Here is a 22,571-nt window from a genome sequence, read left to right as displayed (position 1 = left end):
ATAACTGGAAGTCTGTATCTCCTACTCCCCTTTACCCATTTTTCACAACCCCCACCTCTCCCTTCTGACAACCATCAGTTTGTTCTCTGTATTTATGGGTCTGTTTCTGCTTTTTGTTTGCCTGTTTTGTTTCTTAGTTTCCACAAATCATAGGGCATTTGTCTTTCTGATTTATTTCACCTAGCATAATACCCTCTAGATCCATTCATGTTGTCACAAATTGCAAGATTTCATTCTTTTTGATTGCCGAATAATATTCCATTGTGTGTATGTATGTGTGTATATGTACATATATATGTGCACACACGTATATATGTATATATTCATACCACATCTTCTTTATCCATTCACCTATCAGTGGATACTTTGGTTGCTTCCGTATCTTGACTATTGTAAATAATGCTGTAATAAACATAGGGGTGTGTATATCTTTTCAAATTAATGTTTTTGCTTTCTTTGGGTAAATACCCAGTAGTGGAATTACTGGGTCATATAATATTTCTATTTTTAATTATTTGAGGAACCTCTGTACTGTTTTTCAGAGTGGCTGCACCAAGTTGCATTACCATCAGTGGTGCACAAGGGTTCCTTTTTCTCCACATCCTTGCCAACACTTGTTTCTTGTGTTTTTTATTTTAGCCATTCTGCCAGGTGTGATGTGATATTTTACCGTCATTTTGATTTGCATTTCCCTGATGATTATTGATGTTAAGCATTTTTTCATCTATCTATTGGCCAAGATCCTCACTTTGATTTCACAATTATACTATGAAGAAATCACTTAAGGAAAATCAATTAAAATTATAAATAGTCTGGGGCACCTGGATAGCTCAGTTGGTTAACCATCTGACTCTTGATTTCAGCTCAAGTCATAATCTCACAGTTTGTGAACTCAAGCCCCACATCGGGCTCTGTGCTGACACCGCGGAACCTGCTAGGGTTTCTCTGTTTACCTCTCTCTCTGTCCGCCCCCCCCCCTCCAATAAGTAAACACTTAAAAATGTTTAAAAATTATTAATAGGGTAATAATAATACATTTAGCCAAGACTTAAATTCTGCATACATTTCAGAGAGAGAGTTTTATAAGAATGTTTTAAGCAAATGCTTATTTCATGCAGTTAAAATAAATTTAGGCCAATCATTTAAAAACCAGGGCTGGTGGGGGATGGAGCAGGGGGAGAAGAGGAATATATGTTCAAATTAAATACTAAGCCAGAATACTAATACCATTATGAAAGAAGTCTGATGTTACAATCTCTAGTACTGGACAGAAATTAATCCTACAACAGTAAATTATAAATTCAAAATTGAAATTATTACACTGAAATTGTCAAAAATTTTTGCATAAAGGTCTGAAGTGAGAGTTAAATATTTTGATTTTATGGTATTTGTTGAGGATATTACATACCCAATGAGAAACTTCTGTGAAGTTAAGTGTAAATATTGGACTTGGAAGTAGGTTTAAACATTTCATTAGAGATAAAAAAAAAAAAAAAACCCATGCACCTATAAATATTACCAGTTTATTGGAAATTGTTCCCTTTCTTACCTATACTACTAACAAGATACTGGTATCAGTATTTTAAATGAAAATATACCATAAACAGAGCAAAGGACACAGACTCTGTAGGTTAGAAATATTTTGGCTTATGGGGTGCCTGGGTGGCTCAGTTGATTAAGCATTGGACTTCAGCTCAAGTTGTAATTTTATGGTTGTGAGTTTGAGCCCTTCATTGGGCTCTGCACTGTCAGTGCAGATTCTCTCTCCCTCCCTCTCTCTCTGAAATTCTCTCTCTCTCCCTCTTTCTCTGCCCCTCACCCCCCTCTCAAAATAAGCTGGAAAGAAAGAAAGAAAGAAAGAAAGAAAGAAAGAAAGAAAGAAAGAAAGAAAGAAAGAGAGAGAGAAAGAAAAAAGAAAGAAAGAAAGAAAGAAAGAAAGAAAGAAAGAAAGAAAGAAAGAAAGAAAGAAAGATAGATTTTGGCTTACCGTAAAAAAAAATAACGACAGCAACAGTAACAAGTCTTTTTCTTATGCAGACATGCAACCACAAACAAATGTCTCAAGTAATCGAGACACTTGGTCAATCTATATAACCAGAAACTATGTATTAGTATTTAAGTCCTGAGGTTTCTGTATTTTACTTTTTCAGATTTACACATGCAAGTCACGTATTAATATTTACAGATATCTTTAAATGGGAAGACAAGTTGCCTCTATTTTTCCAATTGTATCTTACTATGTTAAAAAGATGTGACAGTGGCTTCATTTAATCTGATGATCTTAATTTCAACAAATACCTATTAACAACAAATTAAGCTTCATTGCAAAGAAATTCTTTGTAATATCATGACCAGATTTTCTAATCCTAGTGAAGGCCACAGTGGCGTAGCCCAGACTTGTTGCCATTAAAATTTGTTGTGATGGGGTGGGGGGGGAACGAGGCGGGTGCTGGGTGGCTCAGGTGGTTAAGCATATGACTCTTGATCTCAGCTCAGGTCTTGATCTCAGGGTCGTGAGTTCAAGCCTTGTTCTGGGCATGAAGCCTACTTTTAAAAAGTGGGGGGATGGGGCATATTTTGGTATCTCTGTAAATGCTGCTTTGTGAAAATAAAATAAGGAATATAAACTGTGATAGTTATATTCATAGCTTTATAGAAAAATATATATTCCCTGAACTAGTCATATCAAGTGGTTGTCATTCAGTGTGAATTTCAATATTAAAAGTAAAGTAAGGGGCGCCTGGGTGGCTCAGTCAGTTAAGCGTCTGACTTGTGCTCAGGTCATGATCTCATAGTTCATCAGTTCCAGCCCTGCATCAGGCCCTGTGCTGACAGCTCAGAGCCTAAAGCCTGCTTCAGAGTCTGTGTCTCCTGCTCTCTCTGCCCCTCCCCAACTTGTACTCTCTCTCAGAAATAAAAAATAAACATTAAAAAAATTATTAAAACGGTAAAAGAAAGATATTATGGATTTTTTCTAATTCTGTTTCCAACACTGCTTCAGAACTTGATTATAAGCATCTCCATCATTGAATCCCTGGGTCCTTCCAGGTTAAGTTGTTTTTGACTTTTTGGAGTTATGAATTACAGGGATTGGATCTTGTTAAATTATTTGCTTCACTCAAAAGTCAAATAGGCCCAGTGGCACCTCCTCTTGGAATGTGCCTCCCTCTCTTTTTCCCCCTCTTATCTCAGTAATGGCACCATAGTCATGGTGGTCTGAATTTTAAACTCTAATGCAGAACACTTAAAACTAGCATCAGGTTGAGATTTAAAAAAATTTTTAGTCCTTGAAGTTTTTGCTACCTTCTCTGTACACTTCCCATTCTTTTTTTTCTCTAAGGAATTGACAGATTTCTTCATGGCCCTTGCTTTCTGAAAAGAATTGGTAATCTTAGGAAAGGGCATTTGCCTTTCCTTTGTGCCTCTTCAACTACTGGACAGTGGTCAAAATCCTGACACTACTCATCCTCCTCTGACATCACGCCAGTAGGAAGGTGTAGGGTGCCTCTTTACTGCTGGGTAGGGGTGGCGGTCCAGGTTCCCCACGTTGTCTCCATTGATTCCACATGGTGGGGAGAGGGCACATGACCTTCTGGCAGACATGAAAAGTCCTGGCTCCCTACCTGGCCTTTGACACTACACCAGTGGGGACTAGGGAGGAGCCACAGAAATGCTGGGTTACATAGTCCTGCAAGGGTGGAAATTCAAAGTTTAGGCTCCCCACTCAGCCTTTTTTGGCATGGGTGGGCATGAGGCCACAATTTTTCTGGGGTGTTTGGCTGGACTAGAGCAGTTATTGTCTGAGTTGCCCCTTTTGTGGTCCTTTGGCTAGAGAGAGCAGGCTTTTTGTTGGGCCTTTCTTCTTCTTCTTTTTTGTTTTTTTTGGTGGGGGGGGAGGGTTTCTGCCCATGGGCATTTCTGGTTTGCCAACTTGGATAATTGAGGCAAAAAGAAAACCCAGGAAACTGATCACTTTGTTGCTCCCTGGATCCTAAAGTCCCTAGTTGTCTTCTTTTAACCCTTTAGAGTCTTGTGGTTGTTTTATTTTATTTTTTTATTTTATTTATTTTTTCTAAGTTTATTTATTTTGAGAAAGAGATAGAGCATGAGCAGGGGAGGGACAGAGAGAGGGAGAGAGAGAATCCCAAGCAGGTTCCAAGCTATCATTGCAGGGCCTGACTTGGAGCTTGATCCCACGAACCGGGACATCATGACCTGAGCCAAGACCAAGAGTTGGATGCTTAACCGACTGAGCTACCTGGAGCCTCCAGTAAACCCAGTGCCCGTGGCACTGGAGCCTCCAGTGAACCCAGTGCCTGCGCCACTGGAGCCGTGCCGTTGATTTAGATACAATGGCCAGGGTTTTTACTTGTACTTGGTAGGAGGAATAGGGAAAAATGCATGTTCCATCTTCCTGGAAGCAGAGATGTGCTTGGCATTTAAAATGGTGTATATTGGGGCGCCTGGGTGGCTCAGTCGGTTAAGCGTCCGACTTCAGCTCAGGTCACGATCTCGCGGTCCGTGAGTTCGAGCCCCGTGTCGGGCTCTGGGTTGATGGCTCAGAGCCTGGAGCCTGCTTCCGATTCTGTGTCTCCCTCTCTCTCTGCCCCTCCCCCATTCATGCTCTGTCTCTCTCTGTCTCAAAAATAAATAAACGTTTAAAAAAAAATTAAAAAAAAATGATGTATATTTACTACCTTTGACAAAAAATTAAAACAATTTAAAAAAGAAAACACACATGGAGCACCCTGGTGGCTCAGTCAGTTAAGCGTCCGACTTTGGCTCAGGGCATGATCTCAGTTCTTGGTCCATGCTGATAGCCTGGAGCCTGCTTCGGCTTCTGTGTCTCCCTCTCTCTCTGCCCCTCCCCTTCTCACACTCTGTCTTTCTCTCTTTCAAAAATAAATAAACATTTTTTAAAATTAAAAAGAAAACACACAAGTTACATACAAATAATGTGGCTTTAGAATGAAAAACTTTAGAAAATATTCTCATTTCTGGCCTCCCTGGGTTACATAATTTTACTAAATAGCTAAAATAAAATTATTTTTATTGCATTCTTTCTCAACAGAATTTTCAGGGGAATGACATAGTAGTTGAAAACTTAAAGGAAATACTTAAGTATAGGGTGTTTTTTAAATGTGGCAAATTTAAAGAGAAAGTTTCAAAAGTGTAGCAAACTTTTATCAGGCATCACAGTATGTTCGATAATGGGCAACCTGAGCCTCTGTATTTATTAGCCTGTGGGAAGCACCATGAACAGTGTCATTGTGGTTTATTCAACAGTTATCAAATCATATTTAAAATTAATAGTTTTACATGATTCTTTAAGGATTTGATCTTTTTATTTCATCTTGAATGTGTATTATAGAAATTTTTTATAGTTTATATTTACCATTTCCTTATATGTTAAAGGATATTATTATTCTTATAATATCCTGTTAAAGTTGACATTGCTCAGCATTAAAAAAATCTTTTCAGAGAATATTTGTCATAATCTCAGTCCCTTTTAACATTCATAACAGTGACTGTTCTCATAGAAAGTGATAGTACTGTATATGTGGGTATTGCATAATGGGCTTTATTTGGTAAGGATGATGTCATTGCGTGGGATGGCCCGAAGGAATTATTAGAAGAACATAGGACTTTTGACTGCTAACATTTCTTAATAAATGCCGTACTGTTGAAAACATTATTTTGCATTTGGACCAGAATGAGCCTAGGTTTTCCTGGCTTGGCTCTAGAGATTTAAAGAAATAAATTCTACTGTCATAATTACATAGCTGAATAGAATGAAATATTGCACATTTTTCTCTCTGGGAAAGAGAAATGGAATTAGGAAAGAAAGAAGTTAATAAACAACTGACATTCTTTGTTACACAGTTGTGAGACTAACCTTTGAGACTTGATGTTCAAGAATACTTGGAATTTTTGTTTCTGTCATTTCTGTATTATTTAGTTTATTGCTGAGGTATAAGATATGGTTATTAGAAAAGTTCATAATTTTATGGAGAGATTTTTAAGGTACATATTGAAGCAGATTACATTGATTTTCTACCTTCCTTTTTAAGTTTATTTATTTATTTTGAGAGAGAAAGAGCGAGTGGGGAAGGGGCAGAGAGAGAGAGAGAGAATCCCAAGCAGACTCAGCACTGTCAGACCAGAGAGCCTGATGCAGGGCTCCAACCCACGAACCATGAGATCATGACCTGAGCCAAAGTTGGATGCTTAACTGACTGACCACCTTGGCGCCCCTTGATTTTCTACTTTGAGTGCTACACATTTGATTTGTTTTCATTGTGGTAAGATATGCATAACATAAAATTTATTACCATTTAAACTATTTTTAAAAGATACAGTTATGTATATTCACATTGTTTTGCAACCACAATAGCTACCTCCAGAATGGTTTAATATTCCCAAACTGAAACTGTGTCTATTAAATAGTAACTGTTACCTCCCTGGTAACCACCCTACTTTTCTGTGAATTTGACTATTCTCAATACCTCAGCTACCTCATATAAGTGGAATGGTACAGTATTTGTCCTTTTGTGTCTAGCCTGTTTCACTTAACACATATTTTCCAGGTTCATTTACATTGTAGCATCTATTCGAATTTCATTCTTTTTAAAGAGTAAATATTATTCTGTCGTATGCATTTACTGCATTTTGTTTATCCATTCATCTGTTAATGGATGTTTGGGTTGTTTCTGCCTTTTGTCTGTTGTGAATAATGCTGACACAAATATTGGTGTGCCAATACCTATTCGAGTCCCTGCTTTCAATTCTTTGGGATTTATATACTCAGAAATGTAATTGCTAGATATTTTTTTTAAGATTTTATTTTTTTAACTAATCTCTACACCCATTGTGGGGCTTGAAATCACAACCCCAAGATCAAGAGTTGCATGCTCTTCTGACTGAGCCCAACCAGACATCCCTGTAATTGCCAGATAATTTTATGTTTAATTTTTTGAAGAACCGCCATACTATTTTCTACAGCAGTCGTACCATTTTACATTCTTACCAGCAAGAACGAAGGTTCCAGTTAATTGTTATCAGTATTTGTTATGTTCTGGCTATTAAAAAAACAAATAGCCTTCCTAATTGATGTGAAGTGGTTGATGTGAAGTGATGTTGACTGTCTTTTCATGTGCTTATTGGCCATTTGTATATCTTTTATTCAAGTCCTTTGCTCAAGTTTTTGATTGGGTTGCTTTTTTTGTTGAGTTTGGGAATTTTTTTGTAATGTATCCTGGATAATAATCTGTTATCAAATTACTCATTTTATTTTTAAATCATGTTGCAGAGGGTTGGTGTTGATGTGGGTGTAATCTGACCTGGTCTTTAGGTATGTCTCCTATATTTACTAAGGATCCTTTGTTATGAATCCCTTCATGGAGCCCACATTTGGAAAATTAATTACCTACCAAATAATAATAATAAGAGATTATGTTTGAGATGGCTCTTGAAGGAGGGATAGGAATTACCAGATTATGGAGACTGAGAAGAGCCTCAAGTTCTGTCATATTTCCTTAGAGAGGGTCCCTAGGGTTAAGAATCACTGGTACATATGACTCTGAAAAGCAAGGAGTAGGGAGAGCCAGCTCCTATGAATGAGAGAGAGAAATTAAGAACATTGTGAACTAAGCAAGCACTCTAAAAAATGTCTTCCTGTTTGTGTGTGTGTGTGTGTGTGTGTACTAATAAGTAGTACACAGTGGCCATAGCATCTATTTTTTAAATGAGAAATTTGGGGAAGATATTCCTTGGTCCCTTTTCCTTGTGTGCTCTAGGTAACCTGTTCATGCATAAGAGCTAGAACACTTGGAAGAATTCTATATAGAACTGAATACATTCAAGGTCATCTCTCGTGGTATGGAAAACTTAAGTTTACATTCAAGATATTTGTATTAATTGGTTCAACTGAATTTAGCTTGTTTTTGGTTGTGATTCAGATAGGTGGTTCCTTTTAACAGATATGCCACCATATTATTTCTTCTGATAACTTATGGGAAAATAGGGAGAAGAACAGAGGGGCAGAAGAGAGAGCGACTTATACCTGGTGGGTCAAAGGAAGTGATTCCAGGCAGCTTAGTATAGAAGTCAGACACTGGTCTAAAAATAAGATTGAGTCCAGTTGCTCCAGGAAGTGTCTGTCAAAATGGCAATTGTAACAGTTTGACTACATCTTCTGAAAGGAGTAAAACTGATCTGTCTTCTAAGAGGAGAGAAAGAATTTATTGAACTAAACATTTGAAATACTATTTAGATGTTTATAATTTGTTTTCTTTTAAGAGATTTAAGTTATTTAAGTTTTTAACAAGTTTTTATGTTATAAAGAGTTAGGGGATTTTTCTTTTTTCTTTTCGCTACCTTATCAGAAATGAGCAATAAATACTATGTCAGTAAAAATAATTACATTCTTTTTTCTGAACCTTGTGACTTTCACAATCTCAAACTTCCTCATGAGAAATGGGAACTATCACTCTTAGGTCTTTGGGCTCCAAGTTTGTCCCCTAAAAGTAGGAATGAACCACTACTCATTCATAAAATCATAAAGTTACTGAACAGATAATGAGAAAGATAGACTTAGGAAAAAATGCCTCTTAGCATGCTTCTTACCTACAAAAAAAAAAAAAAAAAGGCAAAATAATTGAAAGCATCTCACTGAAAATGCTAGAGTGAGAGATTCTGAAATGTTCTAGAGATTAAGATGGTAATAAATGGTAGAACTAGGACTAAAATCTGGCTGTTATCTGTCTCATTTAAGATAATACTGTTTCTCTAGATTGTATTGTTTCTGGGTACGGTTTTGAAGACTCTTTCATTGACAGGGTATGCGATAAACAGTATTTCAATTCAAGATGAAAGGAAATGCAGTTGATCCTTAAACAACATGAGGCTAAGTTAGGGGAACTGACCCCCAGCACCGTTGAAAATCCATGTCTAACTTTTTTTTTTCCCATGTATAACTTTTGACTCCCCTCTCCATCAAATTTAACTATTAAGCCTCTACTGTTGACTGGAAGCCTTATTAGTAATATAAAATGTTATGTGTTACATACTGTATTCTTATAATAAAGTAATCTAGATTAAAGAAAATGTTAAGAAAATCATAAGAGAAAATACATTTACAGCACCATACTGTAAAAAAAGTCTGCACATAAGTGGACCCACACAGCTCAAACCCATGTTGTCCAAGGGTCAACTATATTATAAGACTTAAATCACAGTTGAGAATGGTCTTTCAAGACTAAATAATTGAGTTTGTTTTTCAAATAATATGTGTAACTGGAATCCATTCTAGGCAGAAATTTGGGGGGGGTTTTCCTGTGTGAACAAAAAGGATCTTCTGAGTTGGCTAATGTCTTGTTTTCTCTGCATTATTTGAAAGGGAAAAATGTGCAATATATTTGAATCATATCTACAAATAAGGAAAGAGAGAAAAATTAGAAAATTGCAGGAATAAGGGGTTGTGGGAGGGGGATGGGCTAAATGGGTAAGGGGCATTAAGGAATCTACTCCTGAAATCGTTGTTGCACTATATGCTAACTTGGATGTAAATTTAAAAAATAAGTTAAAAATTAAAAAAAAGAAAATTGCAGGAATATACGTGTGTGTGTTGCAAATATATGCACATCCTTTCTCATTAAGATTAAATAATATTTGTTGATCTTTGTTGTCATATATTACTTAACTTTAATAGGTTTTACTACAAATAGTCACATGTATTTATGATGATTTGAACCCATTAGGTACCCTTTCTTCCTGTCACAGCAGACTCTAATTGTTCTGCTAGAGCAGAACTAGGATGCCCTTTTCTTTAGCCTTCAATGGCATTTTTTTCACTGCCCTCCAAGCATCACTAACAAGTTCTGGGAGGCCTGCCCCTTGGAGCCACTGCCTGATGCCTCATTTTAAGCCAATTCTAGATGTTTCAAGTTTTTGTTAGAGCAGCACTTAAGTTCCAGGTACTAGTTTCTGTTTTGCTTGTTTATTGCTGTGTAACAGACCACTACAAATCTTAGTGGCTTACAAAACAAAACAAAACAAAACAAAACAAAACAAAACAAAAACAGCAATCATTTATTCTGAAATTTTCCTAGGGGTTGGTGGCTTTCCCTTCTGTCTCCAAATCTAACTTGCCACAGAAATTTCTGTTACACCAGAATGATAATAGCTGCCCCAGAACTGGAACATGGAACGTTGCAAGGTAAACCCGGAACATCTTGTTTTGCTAGAATATGAGGAAATGCTCAAGTAATTGAAGATGGCATATCAAAAGAATACACGAGTTCTCATAATCAAAGCTGGGTCATAATAGATTTTCATTATAATCTGTGAGCCCTTGTAGCAAATAGGACTGTAAATCAATGAGCATATAATTTTTATTAATAGGAAGGGGAATATCACATGTAAGAATATTTTGTATTTGAGAATGGAACAAATGTCCAATGTTACTATTTTATATAAGTAAAGCACTCTTTTACAGTTGTAACCTACCTCAACTTTTTAAAAATTATCTGTAGTTTGATACACATAATAGTTTTTTCCCTCAGTAGTTGGATTTGATTCATTATGTAAGTACTTACTTGTTTATAAGTAAATTATTTTCAATCCAGGTTATATAATACTTCTTAAAACAAAAATTGTAAAGATAAAATTGTGATTTGGGCTTTTTTTTGCTATTAATTATGTTGTAATCTTACTATAACTAAAGTTCTGTAGATGGGGAGGACAGGATTCCTACCCATTTCTAAGTCAACAATTTTTGTTTTATCCATTATTTGCTTCTTTTTTGAATGAATATTTTATTGAGCACCCTACTATGTGCGATGGCACCAGTAAGCGCCAAGTGTACAGAGTTGAACCAAACAGACATAGTCCCTCTCCTTATAACATAGAAGCTCATTAAATATTTGCTGTGTGAATCTAGAGTGATTATTCTTATATACCCCCTCCATTAATATTGAGGATGCTTTTTACTATTTTTTTAGGCTTTTTCTTTAACGTATTATTTTAAAACTTACAGTATCCCTGAGGTGAATTTGACATTGAGGGTAAGATTTTTATAAATATGGGAAATAATTAGGCATTTTATTGTAAATGATATGCCTTAGAACATTTTTCTTTCTTTCTTTCTTTTCTTTTTTTTTTTTTTTTTTTTAATTTTTAAATGTTTATTTGTTTTTGAGAGAGAGAGAGGGAGACACAGAATCCAAAGCAGGCTCCAGGCCTGAGCTGTCAGCACAGAGCCCGACATGGGACTCAAACTCACAGACTGTGAGATCTTGACCTGAGCCAAAGTCAGACACTTAACCAATTGAGCCACCCAGGCACTCTGCCTTAGAACATTTTTCACTTGAAACATTTATTTTAGTTAATTGAAACTTCCATGATTTATCCCTTACGCCAAACATTTTCTTATATTTTTATCAGGCCAAAATAGGCCTTTTATGCTTTGCTCAACTGAATAATACATCCAAGGGCTGTGCCAAAGAGTGGTATAGTTGTTGGCTCATGTCACAAGTGTTAGAAGAAAAGATAATGTCTGGTGAAAGACCAAGGCCGCATTCAGGATATGATACATAGAAGTAACTTAATAGCTTAATTGCAACATTGTTTATTATCCAGTTTGTGACTTTTCACAATACTTGGCAAATATCAGTTGAGTTTGCAGTCTTGAAAATAACCTAGGATTGACTATGGAGACACAGAGATGGAAGCTTAGGAGGCTTGTGTGACAATAACTTGTATGTGTGAAATCAAAAGCTTAGTCTAGTGACGCAAAGATACACTAACCTTTGTGCTTATTTAACCTCACTGAAAGATAAGGAAATTGTTTTAAACATTTTAATGTAAATCATTAAACAAATGTTTTCTTTTAAACAAAACTTTTCTTTTAAAAGTAGGGTATATTAAATGCAACATTACTTCTTTTTGGTGACCAAAGGTAATAAATCATTGTATTGTACTCTGTTACATTTTCTTGCCTACTACAATTCCATATAATTTGGGGAGTTTGGTTATTTGTTTTACTGTGTTGCTCTCAACCCAAGGAAGCTGGATTTATGTATGCCTTTTTGTGTTTTATAGTATATGAAGTAATTTTCCATGCACTGTTTTATTTGATTCTTAGATTAATCTCAAGAGGCAGTGACAAAGGTGATAAACAGAAACGGATGGATTTAAGATACATTTGGATCAAGAAACTGATAGTGTTTGTTGATAGGATTAGATTGGGAAAAAGAAAAAGTATGATTCCAGAATTCTGACTTAGGCAGCTAGATAGACAAAAGCATTTCCATCATGAAATAGAAAATAATTGGAAAAGCAATATATTTGCATATATTAGCATTTCTTTGGCATTATTGTATAAAGATAGTTCTCAAAGCTAAGAAATCTTTTTTCCCTCTACAGAAAAACATGAGGTAATTTTGAAGCATTTGGTTTATATACAGACTCAGGACACTGCCTATAAATGAGATTTTCCTACAAGTCATTAAGTCAAATGTGGTTAAATTTTGTATGCGTATTTTGCTAGTTTGAACTTTAATGATTAATCAAGGACTACATCTCAGAAATAACATGACCCTTTTAAAAATCCAGATACATTGGGTAATTATGTTAAATATAGTGTCTTTCAGTTAAAAGGTAAAGATTGTCAGGCAATAAAAAGAAAGCAAAATCTGTCTGTGTGCTGTTTATAAGAAACATATTCAAAAATTTTTAAGTTTATTTATTTTGAGAGAAGAGAATGAGTGGGGGAGGGGCAGAGAGAGAGGGACAGAGAAAGAATCCCAAGCAGGCTCTGTACTGATGTGGGATTTGATCTCATGAACTGTGAGATCATAACCTGAGCCAAAACCAAGAGCCAGACCAGCTTAACCAACTGAGCCACCCCAAATGCCCCAAGAAACATATTCAAAACATAATGATCCATAAGGGTTGAAATTAAAGAATAGGAAAAAGATACTCTGTTGGGGTGCCTGGGTAGCTCAGTCAGTTAAATGCCCGGCTCTTGATTTCAGCTCAGGTCATGATGGTCAGGGTTGTGGGATCAAGCCCCATGTCAGGTCTGCTCTGGGTCTGGAGCCTGCTTGGTATTCTCTCTCTCCCTCTCCCTCTCCCTCTGCCCCTACCCTGCTCACTCTCTCTCTCAAAATAAGTAATTTTTTTTAAAGAAAAAGATACCCTATAGATATATTAACTATTAGTTTTCCATGCTATATAACAAATTATCACAAACTTAGCAGCTTCAGGAACTTAATGGTTACTTTGGATCAGGAGTCCAGGCACAGCATAGCTAGATCTGCAGCAGGGCTTCAATCAAGGTGTTGTAGGGCTGAGTTCTCATCTGGAGGCTTGACTGGGGAAGGACCTGCTTCCAGGCTCCTTCAGGCTATTGGCAGAATTTGTTTCCTTTCATTGGTAGAATTCATGCTAGCTTGCCTCTTCAAAGCTGGCAACAGAGAGAGACAGATACACCCACAGGAAAGACATCATCACCTTTGCACTATTCTGTGAATTAAAGGCAAGTCTAACCAATGAAGTATAGTTGATTTTTTTTTAAGATTATTTTTTAAAGCATGTTTAAAATTTTTTAATGTTTATTTTTGAGAGAGAGAGAGAGAGAGAGAGAGAGAGAGACAGTGTGAGCAGGAGACGGCAGAGAGGGAGACAGAATCTGAAGCAGGCTCCAGGCTCTGAGCTATCAGCACAGAACCCTACGTGGGGCTCAACTCGTGAACTATGATATCATGACCTGAGCTGAAGTCAGATGCTTAACCAACTGAGCCACCCAGGCACCCCAGAAAGATTTTTTTTTTTATGTTTATATATTTTTTGAGAGAGAGACAGAGCGTGAGTAGGGGAGGGGCAGAGAGAGAGGGAGACACAGAACCTGAAGTAGGCTCCAGGCTGAGCTGTCAGCGCAAAGCTTGACAGGTGGCTTGAACTCACAAACCGTGAAACCATGACCTAAGGTGAAATCAGATGCTTAACCAACTGAGCCATCCAGGTGCCCCAGTACAGTTGATTTTTAACAATATGGGTTTGAATTGCATAGGTCCACTTATACAGATTTTTTTTTAATGTATTTACTTATCTTTGAAAGAGTGAAAGTGAACACTAGTGGAGGAAGGGCAGAGAGAAAAACAGAGAGAGAGAGAGAGAGAGAGAGAGAGAGAGAGAGAGAGAATTTCAGTCAGGCTCTGCGCTGTTAGTACCTGTCACGTGAGGCTTTAATTCACAAACCATGAGATCATGACCCGAGCCGAAATCAACAGATGCTTAACTGACTGAGCCATCTACGTGCCCCCTACAGATTTTTTTTATAGTATGATACTATAAGTGTATTTTCCTTAAGATTTTCCTAACATTTTCTTTTCTCTAACTTACTTTATTGCAAGAATACAATATATAATACAACATAAACTTTTGTGTTAATTGACTATGCTACAGGTAAGGCTTCTGGTCAACAGTAGGCTGTTAGCAGTTAAATTTTGAGGGAGTCAAAAGTTATACCTGGTTTTCAACTCTGGTGGGGGGGGGGCTTGGTGTTCCTAACCCCCACACCGTGCAAGGGTCAACTGTGTATTGGTTACTTATGAAGCCCCACCCACACTCAAGTGGATGGAGTATTATACAAGGGCATAAACAATGGGAGTCACGTTAAAGGCAGTCCACCAAACCAACCAAATGAAAGATTTCAAACAAAGAACGGTACTAGGAATAAAAGAGGTAACTTAACAGTTATAAAAATTTGATTTACCAGAAAGATTTGATAATTTAAAACTTTGTAGGAACCTAATAACAAAACCCCAAAATATATCAAGAAAAGTTTAAAGAATTACAGAGAAATAGACAAGATACCAGTAGTAACTGAAGACTGTAATATGCCCCTCTCAGCAGTTGATACAAATACTGACCAAAAAAAGTAAAGATGAGCCTTGAACAATGCAACCAAACAAATAGGACCTAATAGATATAAGTAGAACATTATGTCCAATGTAGAATACACATTATTTTCAGACTCACATAGAATATTTATAAAAATGGACCATATGCTGATCCATAGAGAAAATGCAAAGAAATAGCAAAGGATTGAAATAACATAATAACTTACCATAATGAAGTTGTTAGAAATCAACAAAAAGATCATTAGAGTATCCTTTCAGGTTTAGAAATTAAGGAATGCATTTCTAACAGAATGAGACAAAGAAGAAATCATAATGGAAATTATAGAAAATATTTTCTAATCTAATATCCTAATAAAATATATATTCTCATTCAGCTAAAGCAGCACTTGAAGGGAATTTTATATATAGGTTTAAATGTATATATTTGAAAAGAACTATCTAAAAATTAATAGGCTAAGCATCCATCTCAATAAATTAAGAAAAGAATAGCATAACCCCTCCTCTAAATAACAAAGTGATAAAGATAGAAATATTTTACCAATACAGAAATTATACAATGAATAGGGTTAACAAAGCCAAAGTTGATACTTTAAAAACACTAATGAGGTTTTCAAATCATTGGTGAGATTGATCAAGAAAGAAGGTACAAAATCCGAAGTCAGAAAAGAAAATAGAAGACATTCCTGCAGATGCTATAAACATTAAGAAAAAGAAAAGAGGATATTATAAATAACTTTTTGCTAATGAAATAGAAAATTCTGATGAAAATAGGAAACTCCTAGATTCCAATAACTTAAAATTGATTCAAGAAGATTTATAAAACCTAAATAGTCCTGGAAGTATTAAAGACATTCAGTCAGTTGTGAAAAGTCTTAAGACTTTTTTTTTTTTAACGTTTATTTATTTTTGAGACAGAGAGAGATAGAGCATGAACGGGGGAGGGGCAGAGAGAGCGGGAGACATGGAATTGGAAGCAGGCTCCAGGCTCTGAGCCATCAGCCCAGAGCCTGATGGGGGGCTCGAACTCACGGACCGCGAGATTGTGACCTGAGCCGAAGTCGGACGCTTAACCGACTGAGCCACCCAGGCCGCCCCTCTTTTAAGACTTTTAAGGAAAACTGTAGGGCCATATAGTTCTATGAATAAATTCTAACAAGCTTCTTAAAAGGAAATAATTTGAGGGGTGCCTGGCCTGCTTAGTTGGTAGAGCGTACCAACTCTTGTATCTTGAGGTCATGAGTTTGAGACTTTTTTAAGAGATTACTTAAAAAAAAAAAAAGGAAAAAGAAAAAGAATTTGAAACTTATGTAAACGCTTTTAGTCAATAAAAAGGAGGGAATATTCCCAAACTAAATTTTATGAGACCAGACAACCTGGATATCAAACCTTGACAAAGTTAGTATGAGAGGGCGCCTTGGTGGCTCAGCTGGTTAAGCATCTGACTTTGGCTCAGGTCATGATCTTGTAGTGCATGGGTTCGAGCCCCACATCATGCTGGCTGCAGTTTGCTTTGCCTCCTCCATCTCCCCTCTCTCTGCCCCTCCCCCATGTATGCATACTTTCCCTCTCTCTCGAAAATGAACATTAAATTAAAAACTTAGTATGAGAAAATAAATGCTCCAGAGTATTATTATGAGTATTTATGATTATATATGCAAAAATCTTAAACCAAATATTAATGAACTGAGTCCAATTAATAAAGAGGATAAAACACCTTTATTATAAATTAATAAATATTATTAAATTAATAGAAAGGATAAAATAAAAAAGACTAAATTGAGTTTATCTCTGCAATGCAAGAATTAATGTTCAAAAGCCAATCTAATTTCACATTAATGGAATAAAATTTTAATGAGAAGGACAGAAATCAGGTCTACCCTAATGGAATAAAAGAACAGTGAAATAAAGGAGTAAAATTAATTCCATATTAATAGAAGAAAAGGTAAAAATCCCATGATCATCTCAATAGATGAAGGAAAAGAGATTGATGAAAATTCAACATTTGTTACTTATAAAAACTCTTAGTAAGCTAGGAATAGAAAGGAATTTCCTTAATCTGATAAGGAATATCTACTGAAAATCTTTGAAATTAGGAACAAGACAAAATACCTTCTATTACCACTTTTATTCAACATTATACTGGAGGTCCTAGTCAGCATTGTAAGGGAATTCAATAAGGAAGTTAGTAAATAAATAAATATCAGAAAGGCAAAAGCAAGCTTTCGGTATTCATAAAACCATGTAATTACAGATCTAGAACTATCCAAAAGAATCTACAAGGAAATTACATCAACTAAAAGAAATGTTTACCAAGAATGCCAGATACATAATCAATATATAAAAATCAATTTTATTAGTAACTAATGGTTAGAAAACAAAGTTTTAAAAATATATATCATTTATAAAATAATAAGAACCTGGGAATCAAGCAAGTAAACGATGTATAAAACCTTTGTGAGAAAAATCACAATGTCACAAGGTTCAATGACAAATTAAAGAAGGCTTTAATTAATTAGTGGAGATGTTCGTGGATTGAAGATGTTCATGGATGTTATTTCTTCCCAAATTGATGTTGGATTTGGTGCAATCTCAGTAAAAATTTCAACAAGTGCTTTCATGAAATTAAACAAGCCCATTCTAAAATTTATAAGGAGATGCAAAAGACCTAGAAAGCCAAGACATACTTGAAGAACTGCAAAGTGGTAGGAATACCTTAGCAGTTTAGGAATAGGTCACTCCGCTAGATGTCAGGAATTATTGTAAAGCTATAATAATTAAGATTGAATAATAGTGACATAAAGATGGACAAGTTGTGCAGTGGATTAGAGAGCCTGCAGACAAACCCACAGACACATGATCTATGACAAAGGTGTTATTGGCAAATAATGAGATGGAAGATGGTCTTTGCAGTAACCGTCACTGGGATAAATGGGCATCCCTGTAGCAAGAATTAAAATTGGCCTCCAACCTCACATCATACTAGAAAATAAATTCCTAGTAGATTAAATGTGATGGTCAAACTCTAAAACTTTTAGAAGAAAATATCTTTTTAAACTTAGAGTAGGGCAGGTTTTCTTTTAAAACAGTAAAAACCACCAACCATAAAGGAAAAGATTAATAAAAAATTGTACTCTGTTAAAGACCGTCATCAAAGATACCACAAAGACCATGAAACTTCAAACCACAGAGTGGGATAAGTTATTTGCAACACATAAATTGATACCAGATTCATACTCAGAATTTATAAAGATCTCCAACAAACCAAAAGACTTTACAAGAAAAGATATCTAGATGACCAAGAACATATGAAAAGCTGTTGTACCTCATTAATAATCAAGGAAATGAAAATTTAAATCACAATGAAATGCCAGAGTGTGAAAATCCTTAAAACATAATAAACATTAAAACATCTCATAACAACAAGGATTGGCAAGGATGTGAGGCCACAAGAACTCTTTCACACTGCTGGTAAATGTGTAAATTGGTACAACCACTTTGGAAAACAATTTGTCATTCTCTTGTGAAGTTGAAGATCCATGTATCTTATTACACAGCACTTCACTCCTAGATATTTATCTAGATCAGTATGTAATTGAAATGTTCATCAGTAGTAGAATAAATAAATAAATTGTGGCATGTTCATATAGTAGAAAGCTATGAAGGACAGTGAAATGAAGGATACAATTTACATGAGTGAATCTTGATGTGGGGCCATGAGCAAATGGTCAAGAAAGAATTCTTGAGACATTCTCAGTGCAAAAAGGTGCTTTTATTATAGTGTGGGGACAGGGCCCATGGGCAGAAAGAGCTACACTTTTGCTATATGAACCTGGTGGTTATAGGCTTAGTGTTCAAGGGTCAGGGAATATGCAGGGAGTATTAGATAATAAATACCTTCTTTGAATTTCTACTTATAAAACTACTTTTGCAAGATTTCTCTGGTGCTTATCGTTCAGCTCAATATTAACTATCTGTGAGATGTACAGACAGTCATGAGATCCTTTAAGAATATAGCAACGAGCAGTATTTGATTCTTATCAAAACTGTGCAGGCTGTAGGTCAGCCTTCTTGGCTAAAGGTGATCATTTTCCTGCTTTTACCCTCATCAAATCTCAAATGTTGAATGAAGGTCACAAAAAAAAATACACATACAGTATGCTTCTCCTTTTAAAAAGTTCATAGATATGGTAGGCAGAATTACGGCCCCCTAAAAATGTTTACATCCTAACCTGTGAGTATGTTAGGTTACATGGCAAAGGGGAATTAAGGCGCTAATCAGCAGTCATTAAAATAAGATTATCCTGGATTATTGGGGGAGCAAGGAGAGATGCGCAGGATCCTTAGCATGTTATGGGATCCTTAAAAGTGGAAGGAGATGCAGAGAGGGCAGCATCAGGCCTCTACCTGACATCGCTGGCTTGAAGATGGAAGAATGGAACTATCAGCCAAGGAATGTGGATCGTCTCTAGAAGCTGGAAGAGAGAAGGAAATAGATTCTCCCCTAAAAGCTCCAGAAGGAATGCAGCCCTGCCAATACATCTTGGTTTTAGTCCACCATTGAGACTTATTTCAGACTTCTGACTTCCAGAAACATACAATAATGAACTTGTGTTGTTTTAAGCCCCTGAATTTGTTACAGCAACAATAGGAAACTAATACTAAAAATGATGAAGTGTTAAAATTGTCAAGGAAATGATTATCACTAAAATCAGTAGATCGGTTTCTCTTTTGGAGAGGGAAAGGGTTATGATTGGGAAGAGCTCCACTGGGGCTTCTAGAGTACCGGCAATATCTTATTTATTGGAAAATATGTATGTTTTATGCTGTCTTCTGCATGTATGAAGCTTAACATCATTGCTTTTATAACCAGAAAGAGTTTTAAGAATAATACATATCCATAGTTTTTTTAAACTGAACATTTTTTATTTTTTATTATTGATGTTTATTTGTTTTTGTGTGTGAGAGAGAGAGACAGAGCGTGAGCAGGAGAGAGGCAGAGAGGGAGACACAGAATCCAAAGCAGGCTTTAGGCTCCGAGCTGTCAGCACAGAGCCTGACATGGGGTTCGAACTCACGAACTATGAGATCATGACCTGAGCCGAAGTCAGACACTTGACCTACTGAGCCACCCAGGCGCCCCCTGAAGGCTGTTTTTTGAAGTCATTTTAAAACACATTTCTTTGACTAGAAAATTATTTCTTTCTTGAGAGAGTATGACAAAAAATATTTTTTATAAACCATTAGTACTTTGCAATATTTTCCATAATATGATCAATGACCTAAACGACTCTTTCGTGAATTTACTCAGTTAACATAAGGAAGAAGCTACTTATCTTCCCAAATTGAAATAAAAATACAGTTTAAGTGGAAGACCTTATAAGAATCCTTAATTCAAGGGCTCCTAGGTGGCTCAGTCGGTGGGCTGAGCAGGCGGCTGTGTAGCTTTAAATTTGCTAAATATTAAAAAAATTATTGAGATGCATCTAAGCCTAGTATATATCTTGCTGTTATTTTTTTCCCCTCCCTAGTTTCGGGACAAAAAAAAAAAATAAGTGGTTTGTTTCATTTTCCTGGATTTTAAGTAATTTAACTCTGTAATACACATATTAGGCAAACTGACTTTCAGTAGTCCCTGCTTTGTTGCCTTCAATTGTCATTTTAGAGGGTTAAATTTAAATAAAATTTAAATGAGATTAATTTCTTTCATTTCTTCGACTTCTTTTAAAAGTTTATTTATTTAACTAATTTCTACACCCAACATGGGGCTTGAACTCATGACCCCAAGATCAAGAGCCACATGCTCTTCCCACTGAGCCAGCCAGGTACCTCTCTTTTCTTCAACTTTTAAAATTATACTAATAAAATTTAAACAGGAATTGATAAAAAATAATTCTTGTTGCATTTAGTAAGAAAGAGGTTGTTTACGGTGTGATTCTGTAGGAAATTTTTAGTCTTAAGTTAACCGAGTCTTTGACTTTCTCCTAATGAATACAATATGGCGAGGCATTTTGGCAAGATGGTGATCTGTTTCCCAACTTCAGAGTAAGCAGCTCTGAGGCTTGCAGGCTGGTGTGGCCTGGAGGGAATATGTAAGTTTGGGGAACATACTGTGACCGAAAGGAGGCAAAAGCCTATGGAGCAACTATCACAATTTTTGAGTTTTCAGTAAGAGTTGTGCCTCTGAGTGGAAGCTTCCCGTGCATTGTAGAGATTGCTTCCTCAGTCTTTGTGTTAACTGCCATTCAGGGTACTCAGGCAGCTTGACCTGAGCTCCAAGGATGAGGCAAGCCATGAATTAGCAAAGGAAAGTAATTCACTTGAAGGAACTTAAGCAGCCAGAGGTAGGATGAACAAGGATTTCATCAAGAACAAGTGACTTCAGTGAAATAGAACAGAAATAGAAATTGGAAGTGATAGATGACAGATTTAATAGACAAAACAAGATAAATTATCCTAGATTTTCAGGAGAAACAAAGCGACTTGCTTCTAGTCATAGCATAAAAGAAAATGAAGAAAAGGGGGGAGCTTTTTTATGTATTAATTTGTGGAAAGGATGATTATTGTTGAGACTTAAATTCCTGGTCTGGAACATTAAGCAGAAGAGTATACCAAAACAGAAAAACAAATAAGTAAGAAAGTAGGTAGGTAAGTAAATAAAAAAGAGAGAGAGAAAGAGAAAGAGCAAATGGAGGAGATGCAACAACTAAATGTATAATAGGAGAGCATTTCTCTGATTTGAAGAAAGGTTGAGTTCTAGACCAGAGTGTTGAAGATGATGGGGGCACAAAAAAAACCAAGCTGTTTACAATGAAAAATCATCAAGATATGTGCCAGACTATGCAAGGGGACACTGGAAACTCAGAAGATAGTAAAATAACATCTACAGATTTCTGAGAAAGGAACTGTGCCTATACCTAGCCAAGTATTATTCACATGTTTATGGTGAAAGCAAGATACTTGTGGATATGCAGGAACTCAGGTCCTCCATTTAGGAAAAGCTTTCAGTAAAGGATTCTCACCAAATAATTGCAAACAGAGACTTTAAGATTGGGCAGAAGAAGAGAAAAACAGTGGTAAGCAAATGAATCTCACAGTATATTTAACGAAATCTAAATGATAATGATAGAGTGACTGTATTTCAGCACATTCCTTTGTCTTCAGCACTTCCTGAAAGTTTGCAAACGCTTGATTAGACGCAGGTTCTGTCCTTCTGGCAAGACCACAAATGATGTTCTCTTCTTCTACAGGGAGGCATACAACTTCTGATTGTCATTGTTTTTAATTTTTTTTTTAATGTTTATTTTAGAGACAGAGTGTGAGTGGAGGGAGGGGCAGAGAGAGAGAGAGAGAGACACAGAATCTGAAACAGGCTTCAGGCTCTGAGCTGTCAGCACAGAGCTCGAGGGGGGGCTTGAACGCTCTGAATGCAAGATCTTGACCTGAGCTGAAGTCAGATACTTCAACTGACTGAGCAACCCAGGCGCCCCTTGTAAAGATAGCCGTTAATACACAATTCTAAACTTTTGTTTTGTTTTTGTTTTTGTTTTTGAAAGAGAAGGAGAGGGAGGGCCAGAGAGAATCTCAAGCAGGCTCCACACTGTCAACAAAGAGCCGGACATGGGGACTTGATCCCACAAACTGTGAGGT

General features: G+C 36.2%; 1 protein-coding gene across 9 annotated transcripts in view; it reads left to right on the top strand.

Annotated features, from left to right (window-relative positions):
• LRCH3 (leucine rich repeats and calponin homology domain containing 3) overlaps positions 1-22,571 on the top strand; it is a 119,762-nt gene that overhangs the window by 27,398 nt on the left and 69,793 nt on the right. The window contains exon 1 of one of the 9 annotated variants that reach the window (XM_042957147.1): positions 9,987-10,216. The exons of the other annotated variants lie outside the window; for them this stretch is intronic. Within the exon in view, the coding sequence (XP_042813081.1) occupies positions 10,174-10,216 (43 nt within the window). The 5' untranslated portion in view covers positions 9,987-10,173. Of the gene's footprint in view, positions 1-9,986; positions 10,217-22,571 lie in introns of those variants that run through there. 9 annotated transcript variants of the gene reach the window in all.

The sequence above is a fragment of the Panthera tigris genome, chromosome C2, assembly GCF_018350195.1.
Source record: "Panthera tigris isolate Pti1 chromosome C2, P.tigris_Pti1_mat1.1, whole genome shotgun sequence".
In the NCBI taxonomy this organism is placed as follows: domain Eukaryota; kingdom Metazoa; phylum Chordata; class Mammalia; order Carnivora; family Felidae; genus Panthera; species Panthera tigris.
This window is presented reverse-complemented; position numbering and strand designations above follow the sequence as displayed.